This window comes from Elephas maximus, chromosome 16 (genome assembly GCF_024166365.1).
Source record: "Elephas maximus indicus isolate mEleMax1 chromosome 16, mEleMax1 primary haplotype, whole genome shotgun sequence".
Taxonomy (NCBI): domain Eukaryota; kingdom Metazoa; phylum Chordata; class Mammalia; order Proboscidea; family Elephantidae; genus Elephas; species Elephas maximus.
Genome location: NC_064834.1, coordinates 51016631 through 51037314, shown reverse-complemented (window position 1 = coordinate 51037314; position 20684 = coordinate 51016631). Strand labels below are relative to the sequence as shown.

Genomic DNA, 20684 nt, shown 5'->3' with positions numbered 1-20684 from the left:
TAAAGATTACAGCCTTGGAAACCCTATGGGTCAGTTCTACTCTGTCCTATAGGGTCACTAGGAGTCAAGATCGATTCGACGGCAAGGGGTCTGGTTTTTTTGTTTTGGTTTAGTAAATTCTTAGAATAAATACACTTAGCTGACCTGCTGTGGTAGAGTAAGGGGTGAGGGTGGGGGTCAGAAAGGATGGAAAAGAATGACTTTCGACATTCCTGTGCACTGCACACTGCAGTCCCACGAGAGCTTGCATCCTCCTTGGCTGACCTGTGCATTCTTTGGTTGGTCATGGCTAAAATTTGCTTAGAATTTTTTTCATGTAAGTTTTTTTTTTTGCTTTGATTTGCACTTAAAACCTGAAATTCCATCTCTGGCTCCCAACTGGGTCTCTCTGCTCCCTGCTCCTCCTCTTTCAGAGCAGATTTATTGATTGATCGATGGCTGCTGACTGAGAGCCAAAACAGATGTGTCCCTGGGAAATACAATGACTTGAGGCTCCAACTCACATTCTTTCCGTTCCAGCTGAGACACACTTCCCCAGGCTGCTGGAATCCTTATCTAGCAGGAAACCAGCCATACCAACATGGCCTAGTCCCACGGCTCTCAAGTTCTGGAGGGATTCTTGGTCCATTCCTTGAACCAGTCTTCATACCTGCTATTCCAGCCTCCCTCCATCTGCCTGTCTGCCAGTGGTACCTTCTGAGTTAAGCTAAGCATGAAATATGGTAGAAAGTTATTTTGCTCTGGAGGAAGAAACGGTGAATTCCAGCACATGGGTCTCCTATGGCATCAGGGGCACCAGAGTGGCATTGTCAGCTTGGGGTAATTTCTTCTCCAGTCTCAGATTGTGCAACAGACAAGACCATTTCTAGCATGTCCCACTGGAAGTACCACCTTCCATTAAGGCTGCAGGAAGGCTCTGAGTCAAATTGGAGGCTAAGAGGGAAAAATGTGCCAAACTGATAGCTAAGGTGAAGAGGTGGAAAGGAAAGCAGAATGCTCTGTCACCTGTGGGAGGCCTCAGGGTGAAACAGGTGATGGGAGGGTGGGTTCTCCCCCAAAACTCTGGAATCTCACACACCCAGCGAATGCTGTCTGTGCCCTGTCATGTGATCAGAGGCGTTAAATTGGAGTTCTCCTCTGAAGTTCTCTCCCCATCTGGTGACCGCTTCCTTTTTTGACCACCTGAAAAACAGTTTGTATCAATCTGTAAGACTGGGAGGACAGTCACACTCTCTCAGTGGTCCCAGCTTAGAAATGGTCCCAAAATAGAAGCAGAAATGGAGGCAAAGCCCTTGACAGTTTGGCTGGAACTAATCTTCATGGTATCCTGGTGCTGACATCTCTGAAAAGCCACAAGCCTACATTACTGCCAAATGGAATTGAGATTTCCTGGAGGAGATTGTGTAAATTCCATGTAATGGGAAGGAGCCCTGGTGGTGCAATGATTAAAGCGCTTGTCTGCTAACTGGAAGGTTGGTGGTTTGAACTCTCCAGCAGCGATCTGCTTCTGTAGAGATTACAGCCTAGGAAACACTATGGGATAGTTCTTCTCTGTCCTATAAGGTCGCTATCAATTGGAATCAACTCGGTGGCACACAACAACAATGAAATAGGATTGTACTTTTCCCACCTCTTGAAGGCCCCGGCCCTAAGTATTGCTAGACACTGAGAGATAACTGGTATCACAGCCTTTGATGTGCCACGAGCCAGGGCTGGTGGGTATGGTTGGGAGCCATCCCCAGGGACCTACATTCTCTAACTCTGAAGCAACCTCCCTTGTACGCCAGGGAAAAACCAGAAAACCAAACCAGTTGCTGTCTAGTCGATTCCAACTCATGATGACCCCATGTGTTGCAGAGTAGAACTGGGCTCCACAGGGTTTTCAAGGATGTTACCTTCAGAAACAGATTGCCAAGTCTTTCTTCTAAGGTGCCTCTGGGTGGGTTTCAACTGCCAACCTTTCAGTTAGTAGCCAAGAGCTTAACTGGTTGCACTACCCAGGGATTAGTATTAGGGAAGGTAGGGGTAACGAAGTAATTGACCTCAAGGATGGAAGAGCAATCTGTTCCCAGCTTTGTTTTTAGGAAGGAGAATTTTTCACCTTGTTCTCTCTGTCAGTGACTCCTTCCCCTGGGCGATAGCACTTTCTTTTCTACTGAGTCTCCTAGACCAGGGGTCCACAAACTCTTTCTTTAAAAGGGCCAGAGAGTAAATCTTACAGGCTTTGTGGGCCATGTGGTCTCTGCCATAACTACTCAACTCTGCCATTGTGACTACAGGTAATAGGTAACAAATGGCTGTGTTTTCGATCCAATAAGCCTTTATCTACAAAAACGGGTCGGGGGGATAGGGAGGTACAGTTAGGATTTGGCCTGCAGGCATGGTTTGCCAACCCCTGTCCTAGATGACCACTGACTGAATGGGACAGATTCTGTAGCTACTCAGGGTACTGTACTGGCCCTGGCCCTATTATACATTTCCATGAATACCTCTGTGGTTGGTGTTGTTGTTAGGTGCCATCAAGTCAATTTTGACTCCATGTTGACGGAGGAGAACTTCCCAATAAGGATTTCTAGGCTATCATTTTTATAGAAGCAGATTGCCAGGTCTTTTTCCTGCAGAGTCACTGCGTTGGTTTGAACCTCCGACCTTACAGTTAGCAGTCACATGCTTAACCATTGCACCATCAGGGCTCCATCATACCTGTTCCCAAAGCCAAACTTGTTGCTATCAAGTTGATTCCAACTCATACCCAACTCCATGTGACAGAGTAGAACTGCCCCATAGGGCTTCCAAGGCTGTATCGTTATGGAAGCAGGCTGCCACAGCTTTCTCCCATGGAGTGGCTGGTGGGTTTGGACCGCTGACGTTTTGGTTAGCAGTCAAGCATTTAACCACTGCATCACCGGGACTCCTTTATAGGTTTCCTTCTAATGTGCTTTTCCTACAGCCAACCAGCGAGTGGGTGGCTTTTACCTGGGTGAAGAGCTACTCACTCAAGGTTCTCAGCAGCTTCTTGCCCACACTTTCCTCAAAGTCGCTACTGCAGGGACTGGTCTCTGTGTCCAGGTTGATATTACAACATTCACTATCTGGTGCTGTGCAAGAAATGAAAAAGATAACGCAAGTTTTTTTCCAACCCACACACCCAGGGATTGAGTGAGGGCGATTCTGGTTGGTGTTTCACAGCAGGTAAGTTCCAGACAAGGGCTGAGGCAGCAGTGGCCATTAACAGGGGAGTGATACCCAGGAAGGCTTTGGCCATAATTAATTAGCAAGAGGCATGTTAGTGCCACAAAAGGAACAAACAGATGGAGAATAGGAGCAGGGATCCAACTATCTGTGCAAAGTCAGAAATAACTCCCTCTCCTCAAATGCTGTTTGGCAAGAGAAAGAGGAAGAGAGCAATATGTTCTCCACCCAGTATCCTTGGCAGACAAAAAGCATACTTGAGGACAGGTGGTGATACCTCCTTCCTCTGTTTGCACAGACCCTGGAAAATCATAGGGCTCAATAATGATTAAGCACATGCCTCTGTATCCTCTCATGGGACACAGTGAGAGCCACAGAATCTCAGAAAGCCATAGAATCTGAGTTGGGAAGGGGTCCAAGTCTTTACTGACAATGCAATAAGCACCTAATGAGAGCACAAAGTGGTGTGGTGGAAGCTGCATTGGTCAAAAGCCTGAGTTTGATCCCCAGCTCTGCTTCTAATGAAGTCTACAGTCTTGGGCAAGTCCTTTCTCTTCTCCAGACCTCAGAGTCCTCATGTATCATAGATGACCTCCAAAGACTACCCCATCTCCTCCATCCTTATTCCTTTGATAACATTTTCCTACTCCATGCTTTACCTACTAAATGTGGTGTACGCAGGTGAAAAAGAGCATCATTTCCAAGTTCAGATGCTAGAACACTGACTGTATGTGTCCTAGACTTTCTGGGCCAGTCACAAGTTCAAACATGTTGTTTCACTGACCTCAAATATTTCTGAGCCATCTATCAGGTCACTTCTCTGGACTTATGCCATGGACTGGGATAGGGCGGGAAGGTCGGGTAGGGTAACGACTGGCCTAGAGGGTGGGCTTAGGGGCTGCCGAAAGCTTGGGGAGTATATCTTAGCAAGGCAAGCACAGAAGAGCCCAGGTCTTGTGGAACGCTGGGAGCTTGGAGCAACATCATTGTCAAGACCGAAGCATTCAATGCCTCAGAGACTTCAGGACAAGTCCCGCCAAGTGTCCATGTTCTCTGGGCTCAAAGGAAGGACAGAGCCCTATTAGTAATAGTGGCTGACCTAAGTTTTCCTATCTGTAAAATAGGTCCAGTAATAACTACCTAGTCTTTATGGTGCACAGTGCCAAGCAGTGCTCTTTAAAGACGTGATCTTTATATATATTATCTTATTTATATGGAAAACTGCCTCATGAGATAGGTACCGTGATTCGTATGTATATCCACATAAAGAAACATCTATTAAGATAAGGGAACTGAGTGTCAGGTTAAGTAACACCTAAGATTGCATAGCTTATAAACGTAAGAGCCAGGGTCTGACCCCAGGCAGAAATCTAGATTCAGACACTGCCCTGCATACTATCTTCCTGGGAGAATAAATTAAAATTGAGGCCTGATAGGCAGCAGGTGTTCAGTAAAGGTTAGTTTCCCTTCTCTGGTCGTGGAAGGAAGTGGGGAGTTTTCCACAGGGCTGAGGTCCCAGCGCTTCCCGGGCCATCCCAGTGCGCAAGGGTGGCAATCCCTTTTGTCCCCTGGGCGGGCTTGCCCTTCCTGACCTGCTCTTGTGGGAACAGCTCCAGGAGACAGTGAGAGTTGCTGGGTGCCGCGCTCCTCGAAGTCATCCACGTCCTCCTGAGTGAAGGCCATCTCCTCCATCCTCAGGTACACTACCTCGCCTGGGCTTCTCAGCCCATCTGAGCGGCCACCTGGGAAGGACAGCAAGGACATCACCTCTCTGCTTTGGAGAAAACCTGGGGTTCTGTGAGGCACAAGATGGCAGCCTGGGGCAGGGCTGAGGGAGGAAGGCAGGCTGTCCTCACCTGGCGGTTGCCCAGCCATCGCCCAGCTGACTTACACAGCAGGCTGCTCCTGTCATTCAGGGGGGTGACGGCAGGGTCATCCTTGGGGGTTTGGGGTGTTCCCCACGTAGTCGGGGCCTTGGTGGAGTCTCCGACAGCAAAGGCCTCCATGTCAGGGGACTGGGGTGAGCTGTCCATGTGGCAGGCGGTGAGTGCATTCTGGTACTGCTGCCGTGTGATCTAGAAGGAAGAGGCAGGGAGGAGCAGAAGCTCAGGACGCAGCCAGCCTTTCTGAGCCCAGAAGCAGCCTGCTGGAGTGCTCTGGAACGCGTGGCTTTTGCGGCCAAAGACCCATTAACTGGAGGTAGAGCTGTTAACTAAGGTAGGGCAGGTAGGGTGGGTGCGCTGGGTGGCACTTGAGGAGGGGCACTAATTTCTATCGGCCATGGAAATTTCATCGCCAGCTGTGAGAGATTATTCACAATTTAACACTAATTGCCATAAGCGCTATTTTCTGTAGATAAGCCCCTGAGTCTGGGGGCCTTACCAAGCTGTACCAGCCCAGTGGTGAGGAGCAGTGAGGGGAATCTGCTTGTTTGCCACAAGTTCCCACTGTCCATTTTTACTGGCTTCAGACCCTGACTTCACCCCTGGAGGAGCCATCAAACCATCTTCTGAGACCTAGAGAGGGCGGAGGGCATTTTTGCTCAGCAGGGTGGTATCCAAGGAGATGTTTAAAACATTGTTTATGCTATTGCCAAGGACTCTTTTCCTGAAGGGTCAGCTGGTGGGGGACTTGCCGAGAATAAGACAGGACTCTGTTAAGAGCTCTGGCCCTAGGTCTTACTGTCAGGAAGCTGGAGGTGGAGGCATTTGATTTGGACTTCGCCCAACCCTGGATGTAGGTAGGACCACGTTCCTGTGCTGGAAAGGTCTGCAGCAGTGTTATCTCCCAGATTTCTCCTGGGACCACAGGCGTCATACCAGTCACCTTCCTGATGTGTCAAACCTCAGCCCCATGTGAAGGCATCTGGCACAGCTCCTCCAGAAGAAAGTTAGGTTTCAGCCAGACCAGAAGGGAAATTCCATAATTCCAGGCAGGAAAAAATAGGGATCAAATGACTCTTCTGGAAAATGGGAAGGTTTCTCTGTCATCTCTGTTCTCTGGGTGTATGTCACATGCTGGTGCCGTGCACCTTGTCTGCAGTGAAAACAAGCTTGTTTTTGCACCCCCCACTACAGGAACAGGATACTGCTAACCAATGAATGCCACTGGGCAGGGCCGGATTACCCAATAAGCAAGGTACACATGGACTTAACTGTGTTTATTTACTAATCTGCAGAGCACAAGTTCACCTGTTTTTCACCGCGGTGAAACTCATGTGAAATTGTTCACTACAGATTAGTAAGTAAACACAATCAAGTCCGTTTGTACCTTGCTTAATGTAAGCCTGTGGGTACCTTGGTTACTGGTTAGTCCGCTGCTGCACTGGGGAAAAACGAAAATGGCACAAAGCACAACATCCTTCCCAAGTTCTACAGTCTCCTAATCTGTTTCGTCCCTTCCTCACGTGCATTAAGCTAGAAAACTGAAAAAACTATAAATTCTGCTTATTCTGCCTTCTCTTTCCTTTAGAGGTAGGATTGGCGTTACGTGTTGGAACAATGAAGATGCCTGGCTGGCAAAAGGAGAAGAGATGGTTAAGATTTATACACTGGAACAGAGAATGGGCTTGAAGTTGGCTTGGTATCTTGCAAGGGCTCTTTCAACAGTGGCCACTTCCACTGCTGAATTCTCAGCACCTGTTCTCCTAGCCTTGCTTTCCCCTCTGGCTTGGATGTGTTCCATGCCTGGCCTCTCTGGGGATCTGTGGGTGATGGTCAAATCCTAGACTGGCCTTGAGTCAATTCTAGATGGCACATTACTCACACCCTCTGAGGGTGACTCTCCATCACCACTGGCTTGTCCCAATTCTGCCTTCCCTATCCACCAGGCTTCCCTCCTTTCCTTTCAGTGTAGGCTGTTGCTCTGGGTGAGTTACTTTTTTCTGCTTTATTGTTCTATAATGTTCTCACTACATTTCCTAGATCCTTTGGTCCTCCAATTATTCCAGAATGTCTTAAAATCACCAAAGCCAACAAGAGCTTCTTGACACAATCTCTTGTCTCTTAGCACTTATCCTGAATATTAGGCTACAGTATTCCCCCAAATATTTAACCTCAACAACCATTCAGGCAACTTTTTTCTTCATGAAAGGAAACCTATTTTCCTTCAAGTTGGAGATTCATTACATTGCTGTGCATTACCAATCCTTTCTTCTCTAACAAACTTCAGGATACCAAAATGAGGATCAAGCAAATTCTAAGCACGACTAATCACAAAAACACCAAGAATGTATGTTTTTCGGCAATACTTAAGGAACACACGCATGTGGAAATCCCACGCCCTTAATCATCATCAACCAAACTAAACCTGTTGCCATCATGGTGACCTACAGGACAGTGTAGAACTACCCCATAAGGTTTCCAAGGAGCAGCTGATTAGCAGCTGAGCGCTTAACCGCTGAGCCACAAGAGCTCCCTTAATCATCATACTACCCCTGGATTTCAGCAGGCAAATACAGTTCTTTTGCTAGTTTATCTACTGGTGGCATAGTGGTTAAGAGCTACAGCTGCCAACCAAAAGGTCAGTGGTTCAAATCCACCAGCCACTCCTTGGAAACCCTATGTGGTAGCTCTATTCTGTCCTATAGGGTCATTATGAGTCAGAATTGATTCTACGGGAACAGGTTTGGTTCTGGAAACCTGGTGTCATAATGGTTAAGTGCTATGGCTGCTAACCAAGAGGTCGGCAGTTCAAATCTGCCAGTCACTCCTTGGAAACTCTATGGGGCAGTTCTACTCTGTGCTATAGGGTCGCTATGAGTCAGAATCAACTCGATGGCAGTGGGTCTGATTGTTTAAACCAGGGCTTCGAACCAGTTTGATCCAGTTTGACCCCCAGCTGAGAATTTGCATTTCCACCCCAGATATACTGAATCAGAATGTACATTTTAACAAGATCCCTATTTTAGGGATGGTGTTAAAACATAGATGTATACATAAGATTCATATACATATACATCTAGATATATACACATCTCTAGGTGAATCACATATACATCTACATTTTAACACGATCCCTAAATTAAAACAGATGTATACATAAGATTCATATACATAGATACATATACATCTAGATACATATACATCTGTAGGTGAATCTTATGTATACATCTATGTTTTAACACGATCATTAAAATAGGGATCTTGTTAAAATGTAGATTTTGATTCAGTATATCTGGGGTGGAAATGCAAATCTTAGCTGGGGGTCGAACTAGATCAAACCAGTTTGAAGCCCTGGTTTAAATCCGTGGTTCTCAAACCTTGGAGTACATCAGAATCACCTGCAGGACTTGTTAAAATACAAATTGCTGGCCTCCATCCCCAGGGTTTCTGATTCAGTAGGTCAAGGTAGGGACTGAGAATCTGCATTTTCTAACAACTTCCCAGGTGATGCTGATGTTGCAGGCCAGAAGACTACACTTTGAGCACCACCACTGACTTAAGATCTAATTAAAATCAGACACACTTCCTGCTCAGGATTTTTTTTTCCCTCCCTTTAAAGGGTTTTAAAGGCTAAAGCAGCCAAGTGTTAACAACTGGCTTTGATATTTTTCAGGTCAAAACTAAATCTTCTATGCTTTATGGTACAGAACCATGGGATCTCAACTTAGCATCTATCTAAGATTTTCAATAGATTCAATGTTCTCATTGAGAAAACCTGACTTTTGCATCCTCCTCTGTTGGGAAGTCAGGTCACTTTTCATCTGGGTGAGAAGTCTCCAGATTTCTCCCAAGAGATGTCAGCTGACTTCGGATAGTCTCAAACCTTATCTTCGGTCAAGCTCACAGAATATCAAGCATGTATTAGAGATTTCAACCACCAAGTGTCTGTGATGCAGCCCATGCTGACAGCTCTAGGACATGGACTACTATTTCATGTAAAAAATCAAGATGACATAATTACTCATCCCTGTAGGACAGTGGTTCTCAAGTTTGGCAGCATATTAGAATCACTTGGGGGAGCTTTAAAGAAATCCTGATGCACAGGCAGTTACAGCTAAATCTCAGGGTGGGGCCCAGATATTAGAAGTGTTTAAAGCTCCTCAGGTCATTGCAATGCACAGCCAAGACGAAGAACCACAGCTCTTGAAACCACACACACTTGAAAATTCCCCCTGTAATCAATGATTACCTTGGCTCTCCTTGATAATTGCCATCACTGATGCTAAAATTTCATGCTGGACCCCCAGCTTGTATAGAAGGATGAAATAAGAAACTTATGAAACCAATATATATTATTATTTCTGATGCCCTCCCATAGTCATAGAAATCCATTTGCTAAATCTTTCAAGGAATTACTACAAGAAAAGAGTTCCTTTCACAAGATGAATTACATACTTTCTTCTAGTGGAAGAAAACACAGGTGGCGTAGTGGTTAAGAGCTACAGCTGCTAACCGAAAGGTTGGTAGTTCGAATCCACCAGACGCTCTTTGGTAAACCGCATGGAGCAGTTCTGCTCTGTTCTATAGGGTCACTATGAGTTGGAATTGACTCGGCAGCAACAGGTTTTTTTTTTTTTTTTTTTTTTATTGGAAGTATATAATTGTTTCCCCTCTTTGCTTTATGGCCAGGCAGCTTACAGGCTTAGTGTTTACTTGCAGTAACTCATTCCTGATAACTCCTCACACTGGTTTGCAGTTTATTTTCAATTTTTTATTTAAAATATCCTTGGATTGTTTTTGTTTTTTGGAAATCATATATTTTACTAGAAGTCCTATAAATTATCTAAAGAGATAGAACTAATATTAGGTTTGCAAATGTTGGTGAAACCCCATATCCACATAATGCTTTACAGCTCACAGAGCACTTGTTGTGTGCTGTTGAGTCGATTCCGACTCACAGTGACCCTACGGGACAGAGTTGAACTGCCCCCACAGGGTTTCCGAGTAGCTTGTGGATTCAAACTGCCGACCTTTCGGTTAGCGGCCTGCTAACCACTGCGCCACCAGGGCTCCAACTTACTTAGATATGTGTTATCTCCTTTGCTGCCCACAATGACTGTATGTGGTAGGCATGAGAGGTCTTGTGATCTCCATTTTACAAGTGAGGAAATGAGGTCAGAAAGGTTGAAGGACTCTCCTGAGTTTGGCACCTGGCAGAACAGGGCTAGCAGAACCGTGTACTGGTCTCATGCAGGGTTTTGCCTGAGAAAGTGCTACTCACTCTTTGGTGCCAGGGAAACCGAAGGTGAAGTGCGAGTGTGGCATTCCAAGTTTTCAGAGGGGGATCTCAAAGTCTAACAATGGTGCTCCTTTCAGTCTGGGTATTTCTGCTAAGGAGCTGTAAGCTCCTGCTCTCCAAGGAAAATAGTCTGTGTCTTGACTCCATACACTGCAAACGTATCTGGACGCATAAGGCTGCCTTTCATATGGCCACTTATGCTGCCTTTTATAACCTTTTAGGGGAGATGATTCAAAGACTCAGTGCCCTAATAACTGCTTTGCAGTGCTGGAGTCTACAGGCATCTCCAATACGGAAAAGCAGCTGCCTCATGGCCTGAACCATAGTCATCATGAAAACCCAACTTTGTAATATGCCCATGGGTTTTCCAAAGATGAAAATTTCCTTGGGTCTTGTAGTTTCTCTTGGCGTAAAGGACAGAAAAAATTCCTAAATGACACTTGACAAGCCCAACACAGCACTTGATATTACTCTGTTTGGGTTCTTCTAACTAGTTAGTTTAGGTTTGGCTTATAGTTTAGTCAAAGAAAGCCAAATGACCCCTTACCTTAGAAAATGTGGTGGGAAACATACTGGCTAACTAAAGTAAAATGTTAAGTCCCAGTTTTGCCACTTTCAAGCTGGGTGATCTTGACCAAATCATTAACCTCCTTGGGCCTATGTTATGGATTGAATTGTGCTCCCCCCAAAAAGTTATGTTAAAGTCCTAACGCTTATACCTATAAATGTGACCTTGTTTGGAAATAGGGGTTTTCCTTTGTTATGTTAATGAGGTCATACTGGAATAGGGTGGGTCCTAAACCTAAACTCTTCTGAGTAGTGTCTTATAAAAGAGTAGAATAGACACAGACACACGCCATATGACGACAAAGGCAGATGCACCTTCAAGGATTGCTGGTAGCTTCTAGAAGCTGAAGGAGACAAAGAAGGACCTTCCCTTAGAGCTGATGCCCTGAATTAAGACTTTTAGCCTCCTGAGCGCTGAGAAAACAAATTTCTGTTCTTTAAAGCCACCCACTTGCAGTATTTTGTTATGGCAGCACCAGCAAACTATGACAGCCTATAAAAGAAGCTCAGATATAATGAGATTAACACAGTGACTGTGTTATATATACAACTGTTAGGAATGACTGTTTAAAACATGTTCACATCTATTTCTCACATTGTAACTTTATAATGGGCACACATTCCAAAGGAGACAAAGTTACTATCTAATTATGTCTAAATTGTCCATGTCACACCATGAGGTGGGGGTAGAGAAAGAAGCAGTTATCGCCTCTGCCTCCAGAAGAAATGTGGCATAAATGTGGCTAGAGGGACTATAAAGGCAAGACTAGGTTTTAGGAAAGTAAATCCTTAATTTATCCAATAAAATAAAAAGAGAGTGAGGGGAAGAGAGGAGATCCCAAGAAGGAATGATAGAAAAAGGAAGACGTCGGTTGGTAGACTGGCTGTGTCCCCCAAGTAAGAAGTCTCTCAGGGGATGGTGACTGTTACAAAATTCTCCATTTTATTTAACTCATTTATTTATTTTTGGAAAGATTCAACCTGGGTTGTATCTGCAGTGAGCTGTGACACTCTCTCTTTGTTCTTCAGAAAAAGTAATCATCCCTCCAGTTAACTGGAAGCAAGGATCCAGGAACTGTAGCCCTCTCTTTAGCCATTGTTAGGGAGGAAAGGGTGAGCTGGGAATAAGGCATTACTTTTTTTTTTTTTTCGTTATAATACCAAGGAAATGGAATAAGCTCCCTCATAAGTTCTCTGTCATTGGAGGCATTCACATAGAAGTTAAATGAACCACTAGTCAGTGATGCTGAAGAGAGGAGTCAGACAGATAAAGCCAGGATCTGTAAGTGGGAAGAAGCATGACTCTGTGTATGTGTGTGTGTTGGGGGGGTAGTTTGCCCAAGAGCAGGTGTAGGGGCAGATGTTGAGGGAGGGTCTGCACCGTTGGTGGGTGGTTGTATAAAAAGAAATGTACCACCCACTGATTACCTTCTCTCTATATCTCATAGCCTTGCTTTCACAGGGCTTCTTCTTTTAATTTTTTAACTATGAACGACTGCCATGTCAATGTGCTGCCTTAAAAGAAATTGCTGACAAGGCGCCAATCTGGAAATGTATTCAGGGAAGCAATCTCCGCACTGCTTCCCCCAGCTGTACTTCTAGATTCAAGCATCAGTTTTCATCAGTCCCCTCCTTTGTTCAACAACCTACGACAACGTCTATCTAGCACAGTGCTCTAGAGATAGAAACGTAATGGGAGCCACACAGGTAATTTAAAAACTTTTCTAGTAGCTACATTCAACAAAAGTAAAAAGAAACAGGTGAAATTAGTTTTAATAATATATTTCATTTAACCCAACATATCCAAAATAATTTCATTTCAACATGTAATCAATAGAAAAATTATTAATGAGGACTTTTACATTCTTTTCTTTGTACTAAGTCTTTGAAATCTGGTATGTATTTTACCCTTGGTGTTGTTAGGTGCCATGAAGTTGGTTCCAACCCACAGCGACCCCCCGTGACAGAGGAGAGCTGCCCCACAGGTTTTTTCTTGGCAGTAATCTTTACAGGATAGGATCACAAGGTCTTTCTCCTGCTGAACTGCTGGGTGGTTTCAAACCACCAACTTTTCCATTCGCAGTCGAGCACTTAACCATTGTGCCACCAGGGCTCCTTATTTTATACTTATAGCACATCAATTCAGAGTGGCCACTTTTCATGTACTCAGTAGGATAGTGGCTATTGCAGGTCTAGTAGATCAATCTAAATTACTCTGCTCAGTTTTCCTAATCTGGTCTTGCCCAGCCAACAACCGTCACACTACTTGTCAGCAGAACCAGCGGTCCGGCTCCTCTCTTCACTGTCCCTTGAACACGCTGTGTATACTCACTTTCCATACCTCCGTTTATGGGTATTCCTCCATCATGGCATTCTTTTACCTCCCCTCTTATTCCTCCCCAATTCTTAAAGTTCCAGTATGTTCTCCAGCTAATACAGAGTTTAAAATAAGTGCAACATAATCTTGTAGTCAATTAAGATACTACCCTGCATTCATCACTGCCGTTTACCTTATGTTTCCTCTCCCCAACTAGGTTTTAATTGATTTATAAGGCAGAGGATATGTTTTATATTTCGTTAGCATTAGTAAATGCCATATTTAGTATATAGTACCTTGAACTAGTACATAAATCAGGAGGCAGTCATTTGAACAGAACAAGGGGATACTGTGTGGTTTAAAGTCAGGAAAGGTGTTCGTCAGGGTTGTATCCTTTCATCAAACTTATTCAATCTGTATGCTGAACAAATAATCCAAGAAGCCAGACTATATGAAGAAGAACAGGGCATCAGGATCCGAGGAAGACTCATTAATAACCTGTCATATGCAGATGACAAAACTTTGCTTGCTGAAAGTGGAGAGGACTTGAAGCACTTACTAATGAAGATCAAAGACTACAGACTTCAGTATAGATTACACCTCAACATAAAGAAAACAAAAATCCTCACAACTGGACCAGTAAGCAACATCATGATAAATGGAGAAAATACTGAAGTCGTCAAAGATTTAATTTTACTTGGGCCCACAGTCAAGACCCATGGAAGCAGCTGCCAAGAAATCAAAAGATGCATTGCATTGGGCAAATCTGCTGCAAAGGACCTCTTTAAAGTGTTGAAAAGCAAAGATGTCACCTTGAAGACTCAGGTGTGCCTGACCCAAGCCATGGTGTTTTCAATTGCCTCATATGCATGGGAAAGCTGGGCAATCAATAAGGAAGACTGAAGAAGAACTGACGCCTTTGAATTGTGGTGCTGGTGAAGAATATTGAACATACCATGGACTGCCCGAAGAACAAACAAATCTGTCTTGGAAGAAGTACAATCAGAATGCCCCTTAGAAGCAAGGATGGCCAGACTATATCTAATACACTTTGGACTTGTTATCAGAAGGGATCAGTCCCTGGGGAAGGACATCAAACTTGGTAGAGGACCAGCGAAAAAGAGGAAGACCCTCAACGAGATGGATTGACACAGTGGCCGCAACAATGGGCTCAAGCATAACAACGATTGTGAGGATGGCGAAGGACGAGGCAGCGTTTTGTTCTGTTGAACATAGGGTCACTATGAGTGGGAACCAACTTGACGGCACATAACAACAACAACTAACAACCTAGGACCATTGTTGATGCTCCATAAATATCTATTGATTGGTTGATTGAGGGAATCAAACCACAGTCCAAAAGACAGCATGCTTTTACTCTCTGTTCAATTCTGTAGATACACCATTTCTTAGCAATAGCTTGAGTTCAAATTGTCTTCTCCTATACTTTTTTATACTTTGGCCATTTAAAAACTCAAGCATTCCCTAAACTACAAAGCCAACGGAGGTCTGTTTATCTTGAAGCTAACAAAAAGTAGGGGTACCCCTTTGGACATTTTGACTTATCAGCCAAGGTGTCCAGAAGTTAACCTTTAGGCCAGTGTGATGTTTCTTATCATTTTATGATATTCTGTTTATACTAACAACTTTCAGGCAGTTTATTCATACCTTAAAACACAGTCCTGCAATTTAGGGATTCCGCCACCAGATGGTGATGGGACATCTTGGTCAAGGTTACACAATCCAGACTGTAAAAAAAAAACTGTAAGGCATTTACCAAATACTCTTTCTTTAATAAATCCTGGTGGCGTAGTGGTTAAGTGCTACAGCTGCTAACCAAGAGGTCAGCAGTTCAAATCAGCCAGGTGCTCCTTGGAAACTCTACGGGGCAGTTCTACTCTGTCCTATAGGATCGCAATGAGTCAACTCGATGGCAGTGGGTTTGGTTTGGTTTTTTGGTTGCTTTCCTTTAATAATGATATTTACGGAACACTGGAACACGTTTCAAAAAACAAATTCATAAGGATTCTTTGGTACCTTCATAACTTATTCTTAAGTACTACTAATCACAGCTTTGTTTTATACCTTTCCCAGATGACATTAAATGCACTTTTCCATCTCATTTTGTAACTTACTTCGAAGTCAAATTACCCCCCGGGGCTAAATAAACAATTCAGTTTTTCAGAAACCAAAGCCACAGGTTTCAAGGAGTTTTTAAACAATGTTTTAATCAATTTCTATCCTCTCCTAAAATTATTCTACTTTTGATACTCAGTCTTCTGAATTTTAAAGTTTCAAGGTGAAAACAGGACCATGTTCCATGCTACTCAGCTGCACAGGTCACAGCAAGGCCCTCTGGTCTGACACAGGACTGATGTCTGCTCCTGAGAACTGACCATGGATGTGTGGGTCTCAACACTGCCACTGTCTGATGTTAGGAGTCGTTCCTTGTTATTTGTAGAATGTTCCCTTTCTTATGTTCTAGGGATGGAGCTGTGAGATTATCTGTAAATCTTTAGGAAATTATTACAAACTCAATGCTAGGTATTCATCTTAACAAATTCCTCTTCAAGGAGCTGCCAAATCCATCTCCCTAAAGTGCTCTCCAGTCTACGCAAACCTCAGAAATTTCTGGCTCACCACAGTTGCTCATTAAACATGACCTCTCAAAATCTCATTCACTTTTTCCTCCAAAGCAGCAAGTTAATGCCTCCATACAGATTTTCTGAACTTATGATACAAATGGAAAGACCTGAGAAACAAATTTAACAAAAACTCCCAATGCATTTAAAATAGAATCTAAGCGCTTTACTATGGCCTGAAGGTCCCAGTGAAGCGGCCATGGCTAACGCTCCATCCTTACCTCACACCAGCATCCACCCAGGTGCATGTGTGCCAGCACTCAGATCCTTGACCCACCAAGCTCTCTCCTGCCTCTGCTATTTCTTTCCTGAATACTCCCCTCCCCACCATGTCCCCTTTGAAGTCTCAGCAAAAGTATTCCTTTCTCAGTCTGCTCTGATAACCCTTTCTAAAGTAGCCTCCCTTGCCCAATTACCGTTTATCCCTCAACCCTGGACTTACCTAAGTTATTTATGTGATTACTAGTTTATTACCTTTCTCCCCCTATTAGGATATAAGTTTCAGAAAGGTTGCTTTCTTGTTCATCACAGTATGGCCAATACCTAGGCGGTGCCAGGCACAGAGTAGGCATTCAGAAAACTAAACAATGACTCTGCTTAGTTAACGTGAGAGCATATTTGAGTTTCTCTTCTTTCCGTTTTTCCCTACCTCCATTTCCGAGGAAGGTCTGTGTTAGCAACGAAAGGGCTTCAAGCTGGAAGCAATAGCGGGGAGACTTACGGGCTGAGAGCTTTTCTGAAGTTTAACCTCATTGTCATATTATACTTGTTAAATGTCTACAATCATACAGGCACGTGAGTCCTAAATTACCTGGTTAGTTTCTAAAGTCACTTCTCCCTGGATCCTCAGGCTCTGCCCGCCTGCAGCTCTCCCTAAAGCACACTGATTTTAGGGCATGGACTCTGGAGATAGACAGACCCACATTTGAATCTTGTCTCTGCCACTGACTAGCCATGTAACCTTGGGCAAGTGTTTATACTGAAGCCTCAGTTTCTTCATCTGCAAAATGGGAATGATAATAGTACCTACCTTGTAGAGTGGCTGTGGGATTAAGTGGATAATTTAGGTAAAGATCTCAGTCAAGGGCCTTGCACAGAACACCATGTAAAAAATAGTTGTTATTCTCGTTGTCCTCCCTCCCCCACTCCATAACTTTTCATAGTTATTTTTGTCAGCTGATGTCAGTTTTAGCCCAGAGTATCCTCAGAGTTCTGGAACACAGAAAGCCAGCCAGTACACACCACTCTTCATATAATCAGGATGTGTATTCTGGACAAAAGAAAGGACCTTCTCCCATCTTTGTGATTTCAATACACATCTCATTAGCCATCCTGCTGCAGAGACAACAGTCACCAAGAGAACTCATTGGGTGTTTTGTTGGATTGGAATAAATGGGGCTATATCCAGACCTCAGGTTGGAGTTTGTAATGGTTTGCAGAATGCTAGAAAACAAAAGACAAAGCAAGGGAAAGGGGAAATTTCAAAAGCCAATCCCAAAGAGGGGTAAGAGGAAATGGCTCCCCTCCCTTTAATTCCAAAGCAGTGAATTTTGCTGCCTCTCTCCACAGCATTTGCCAAGTGGTTCTCTTCAAATAGCTCAGTCATGCTATTGGGTGTTGTTAAAAATTACTACAAAGGATTTTCAGTTAACATACAGGCTGAATTGTGTTTTAAACTTTAAATATTAAGGTACAAAAATACACTATCATGCATGAAATCATAGCACCATTTATTAATCACCTGCAAATTTATCCTTAAAAAAAAAAAAACAAAACGAACAGAATCAACCTGATACCAACAGTGAGGGATCCAAAGGAAACAGTTCTGCCAGCAACTTGTCTTGGACAAGCTAATTTCCTGTTGCTTTTTGTGGCTCAGTTTCCCTACATGAAAAATGGGGATCAGGCAGCCTTCTTAAAAGAATAACATAATGAACAGTAATAAAGCTTACTGAAAACAGGGCCTTTATAAAGCCAGGATGCAATTACCACCCAGCATTATCCCGGCACATGGGGGAAAGATGCCCATTAAGCCCAGGTGTGGGGGTCCCCTCCCCCTGCCATCCCAGCCAACTCTGCCCACAGGGAGAAAGGGGCGAGCCCTCCCAGGGAAGTTACCTTCACAAACTGCACATCACTGAGGACGTGGACCGAGTAGTCGGGTGTATAGAGGTTGTTGTTACTGCCGTATAGCTGGGTGTTGCTCCCCCCAAAGTCGCTGCGCTCACGGTTTGGAGATTCAGAGCGATTCAACCCACTGCAGCGAGAAGGGGACCGGTTTACTGCAGATGTTGAGGGAAAAGCAGAGGGAGAGGAGGGGAAGAAAAGACAAGGAAGGGCAGGAGGGGAGGAAGAAAGGGGGATGGAAAAAGGGCAAGAAAGAGAGAGAGGGGTTGTTTACTGAGTTCCCGCTGGTCTTTTAGGCTGTGGAACATAAAGGGTGGAACGGGCCCCTTGCCCTTCCCATTAGAGCCACAGAAGGAGCCAGGCTGGCGTCGTTGACATTTATTCCCTAAGAGTGAATACCTAAGACAGGAATCCAAGGTGCCACTCTTCTTAGGCTCCTTGCCTGCCCAAACCTCTGAAGGGTGTGCCTTTCTTCGTTCTGCTCTTCAGGTTAGGTGCAGGAAGGCATCCCAACAAGAAGGGATGGATTACCCAGTAAGCAAGGTATGCAGTTTACTTGTGTTTATTTACAAATCTGTATGCACAATTTCACATGGGTTTCACCACACCTTTATGTGAAATTGTGCGCTACAGATTACTAAGTAAGCACAAGTAAGCCTGTGCATACCTTGCTTAACGTAAGCCCGCGGGTACCTTGTTTACTGGTTAATCTGCCCCTGCCAACCAGATGAGGATGGTGCCGTAAGCATGGCTTGCTACCCCAGACCACGAGACCTTCTACTACGATGAGTTATTCTCTAGAAACTCCATTTATGAATCTTATTTTAGAAAGGCTAAACCTTAGGTTTGCCCTCAGAACCATTAGTCACAGCACTGATAAGAGTCCTCACCCTGGTGATATATTTTAGCCTACCCCAATGTTTGTGGGGCGTGGGCAGGCATACAAATGGAGTCCCACAAAACATATGGATAAATATTTATAAGTTATAAATCACACTAATAAACTGTTAAAATATGTTCTAGTCTTGTCCTTGACAAACAGACCATCGTAACAACCTGGAAAGCCAGGTTTGACTCAGATTCCTTTGAGTTTTGTCTAGAATACATGGCAGCGTGGAGAGCCAGGCTCTGGCCTTATGATCCCCACCTCCACCCAGGAGCTGTCTGGGTCGGGAGGTGGATTCCAGGATTCTGGGTTTCTGAAATGTGGTCTAGAAGGAAAGACACAGGCTCTGGTTGAGCACATCCCTTTGACCTTGTGGAATCCTGACCCATGCAGGAGGGCACAGCTGAGGAGGGCCAAAGCCAGGGCCTCTAAAGTGTGGGCCTAGCTCAGGATTTCCTCTTACTTAGGCCTAAGGAGGGAACTGCAATAACCTACAGGCCTTCTGTCAAATGCCTCCTAAATGTTCGCAGTCAGGTTGTTTTTATATTTTCAAGGTCCTGTTTTATATAAAGAAACACTTCTTGAGAAAGTTCAATCAAGACCATGTCATCTGATTCAAAATGGACTACCTACGTTAACTGCATCAACAGACGAGAGGGTTCTGAAGGTGACCCAAGCATTATCTCTACCACAGAATAACCTGAAGTGAGAGACTGCAGAGCTTCTCCTGCTCCTCTGCCTTCCAGCTGATCCCACTCTGCATTTCTTCCCCAAAAGAGGACCAGAAAGCTGTCCACCTGTCATAATACAGACTTAGTTCAGGGGACTCAAATGAAGAATCAGATTCTTCATAGATTCTGGTCTTGGCTTCTTCAGCGTAGAACTTCGGAAACTTAATTCTGTCTTTTGAGATAATGCTGCCATCAATCAAAACATTTGATCAGCATCTATTTGGAACGAGGCACCAAGGGTGGACAATCTGGTTAGCTGCCAAACGGTTACTGCTGTCTGGCAGACCATGCAGCCAAAATATTAAAATAATAATAACTGTTGTCTGGCAGACCATGCAGCCAAAATATTAAAATAATAATAGGCCGAATAATTTTTTCATTAGAGCCATAATAATCACTGCCTTGATGTGATTATAGAGTTAAGGGTTTCACTTCCAGTCTGTTCCTTCTCTGTAAATGTCATTCACATACGCCCTGTTATTTTACCCAGAAGCCTGGGAGTCCCTTGCCTCCTGATATCCCTTCAGCCCCACACAACAAGTCCTGCTATCTCCGCCTCCAACATAACAAATGCATTCACTTCTACTTCTGTCTCCACATTCCACTCTTGCCCCTTATGATCTGCTCACACCTCAGCTGCCAGAACCCTACTGTATTTGAATAAAATCCAAACTCCTTCCTGTAGCCTCTAACGCCCTGCATGACCTGGCCCCCGCCTTCCTGTCTGATCTCATGTTGGACCTTCAAACCTGCTCCCCTGCTCTGCTCTGCTCTAGCCCATGGCCTTCTTGGGGATCCTCAATCGTCCAAACTTTCCCCACCTCAGCAGATGCCATTTCCTCTGTTCCCCGACCCACCCCTACACACAGCTGCTTGCTTCTCAGTCATTAGGTCTCACTTCTCTGAAGTGCTTGTCTGGCCACCCTGAGAAGCTTCCCAGCTTTCCTCTTTCTCTGCCCCTGGTCATCCCTTCAAAGCACGTTTCACAAGTTTTAGTTAATCATAGGTTTGTACTTACTTGCTATGTCTACTCAATTCAA

General features: G+C 44.4%; 1 protein-coding gene across 1 annotated transcript in view; it reads right to left on the bottom strand.

The window, feature by feature from the left end:
• Nucleotides 1–1059: 1059 nt before the first annotated feature.
• Nucleotides 1060–20684, bottom strand: part of CNNM1 (cyclin and CBS domain divalent metal cation transport mediator 1) — a 61558-nt gene continuing 41933 nt past the window's right edge. The window contains exons 7-11 of the mRNA XM_049855693.1: nt 18019–18182; nt 5084–5267; nt 4785–4934; nt 2997–3098; nt 1060–1182 (exon numbers count right to left, since the gene is read on the bottom strand). Coding sequence (XP_049711650.1) covers nt 1103–1182; nt 2997–3098; nt 4785–4934; nt 5084–5267; nt 18019–18182 — 680 coding nt within the window. The 3' untranslated portion in view covers nt 1060–1102. The remainder of the gene's footprint in view (nt 1183–2996; nt 3099–4784; nt 4935–5083; nt 5268–18018; nt 18183–20684) is intronic.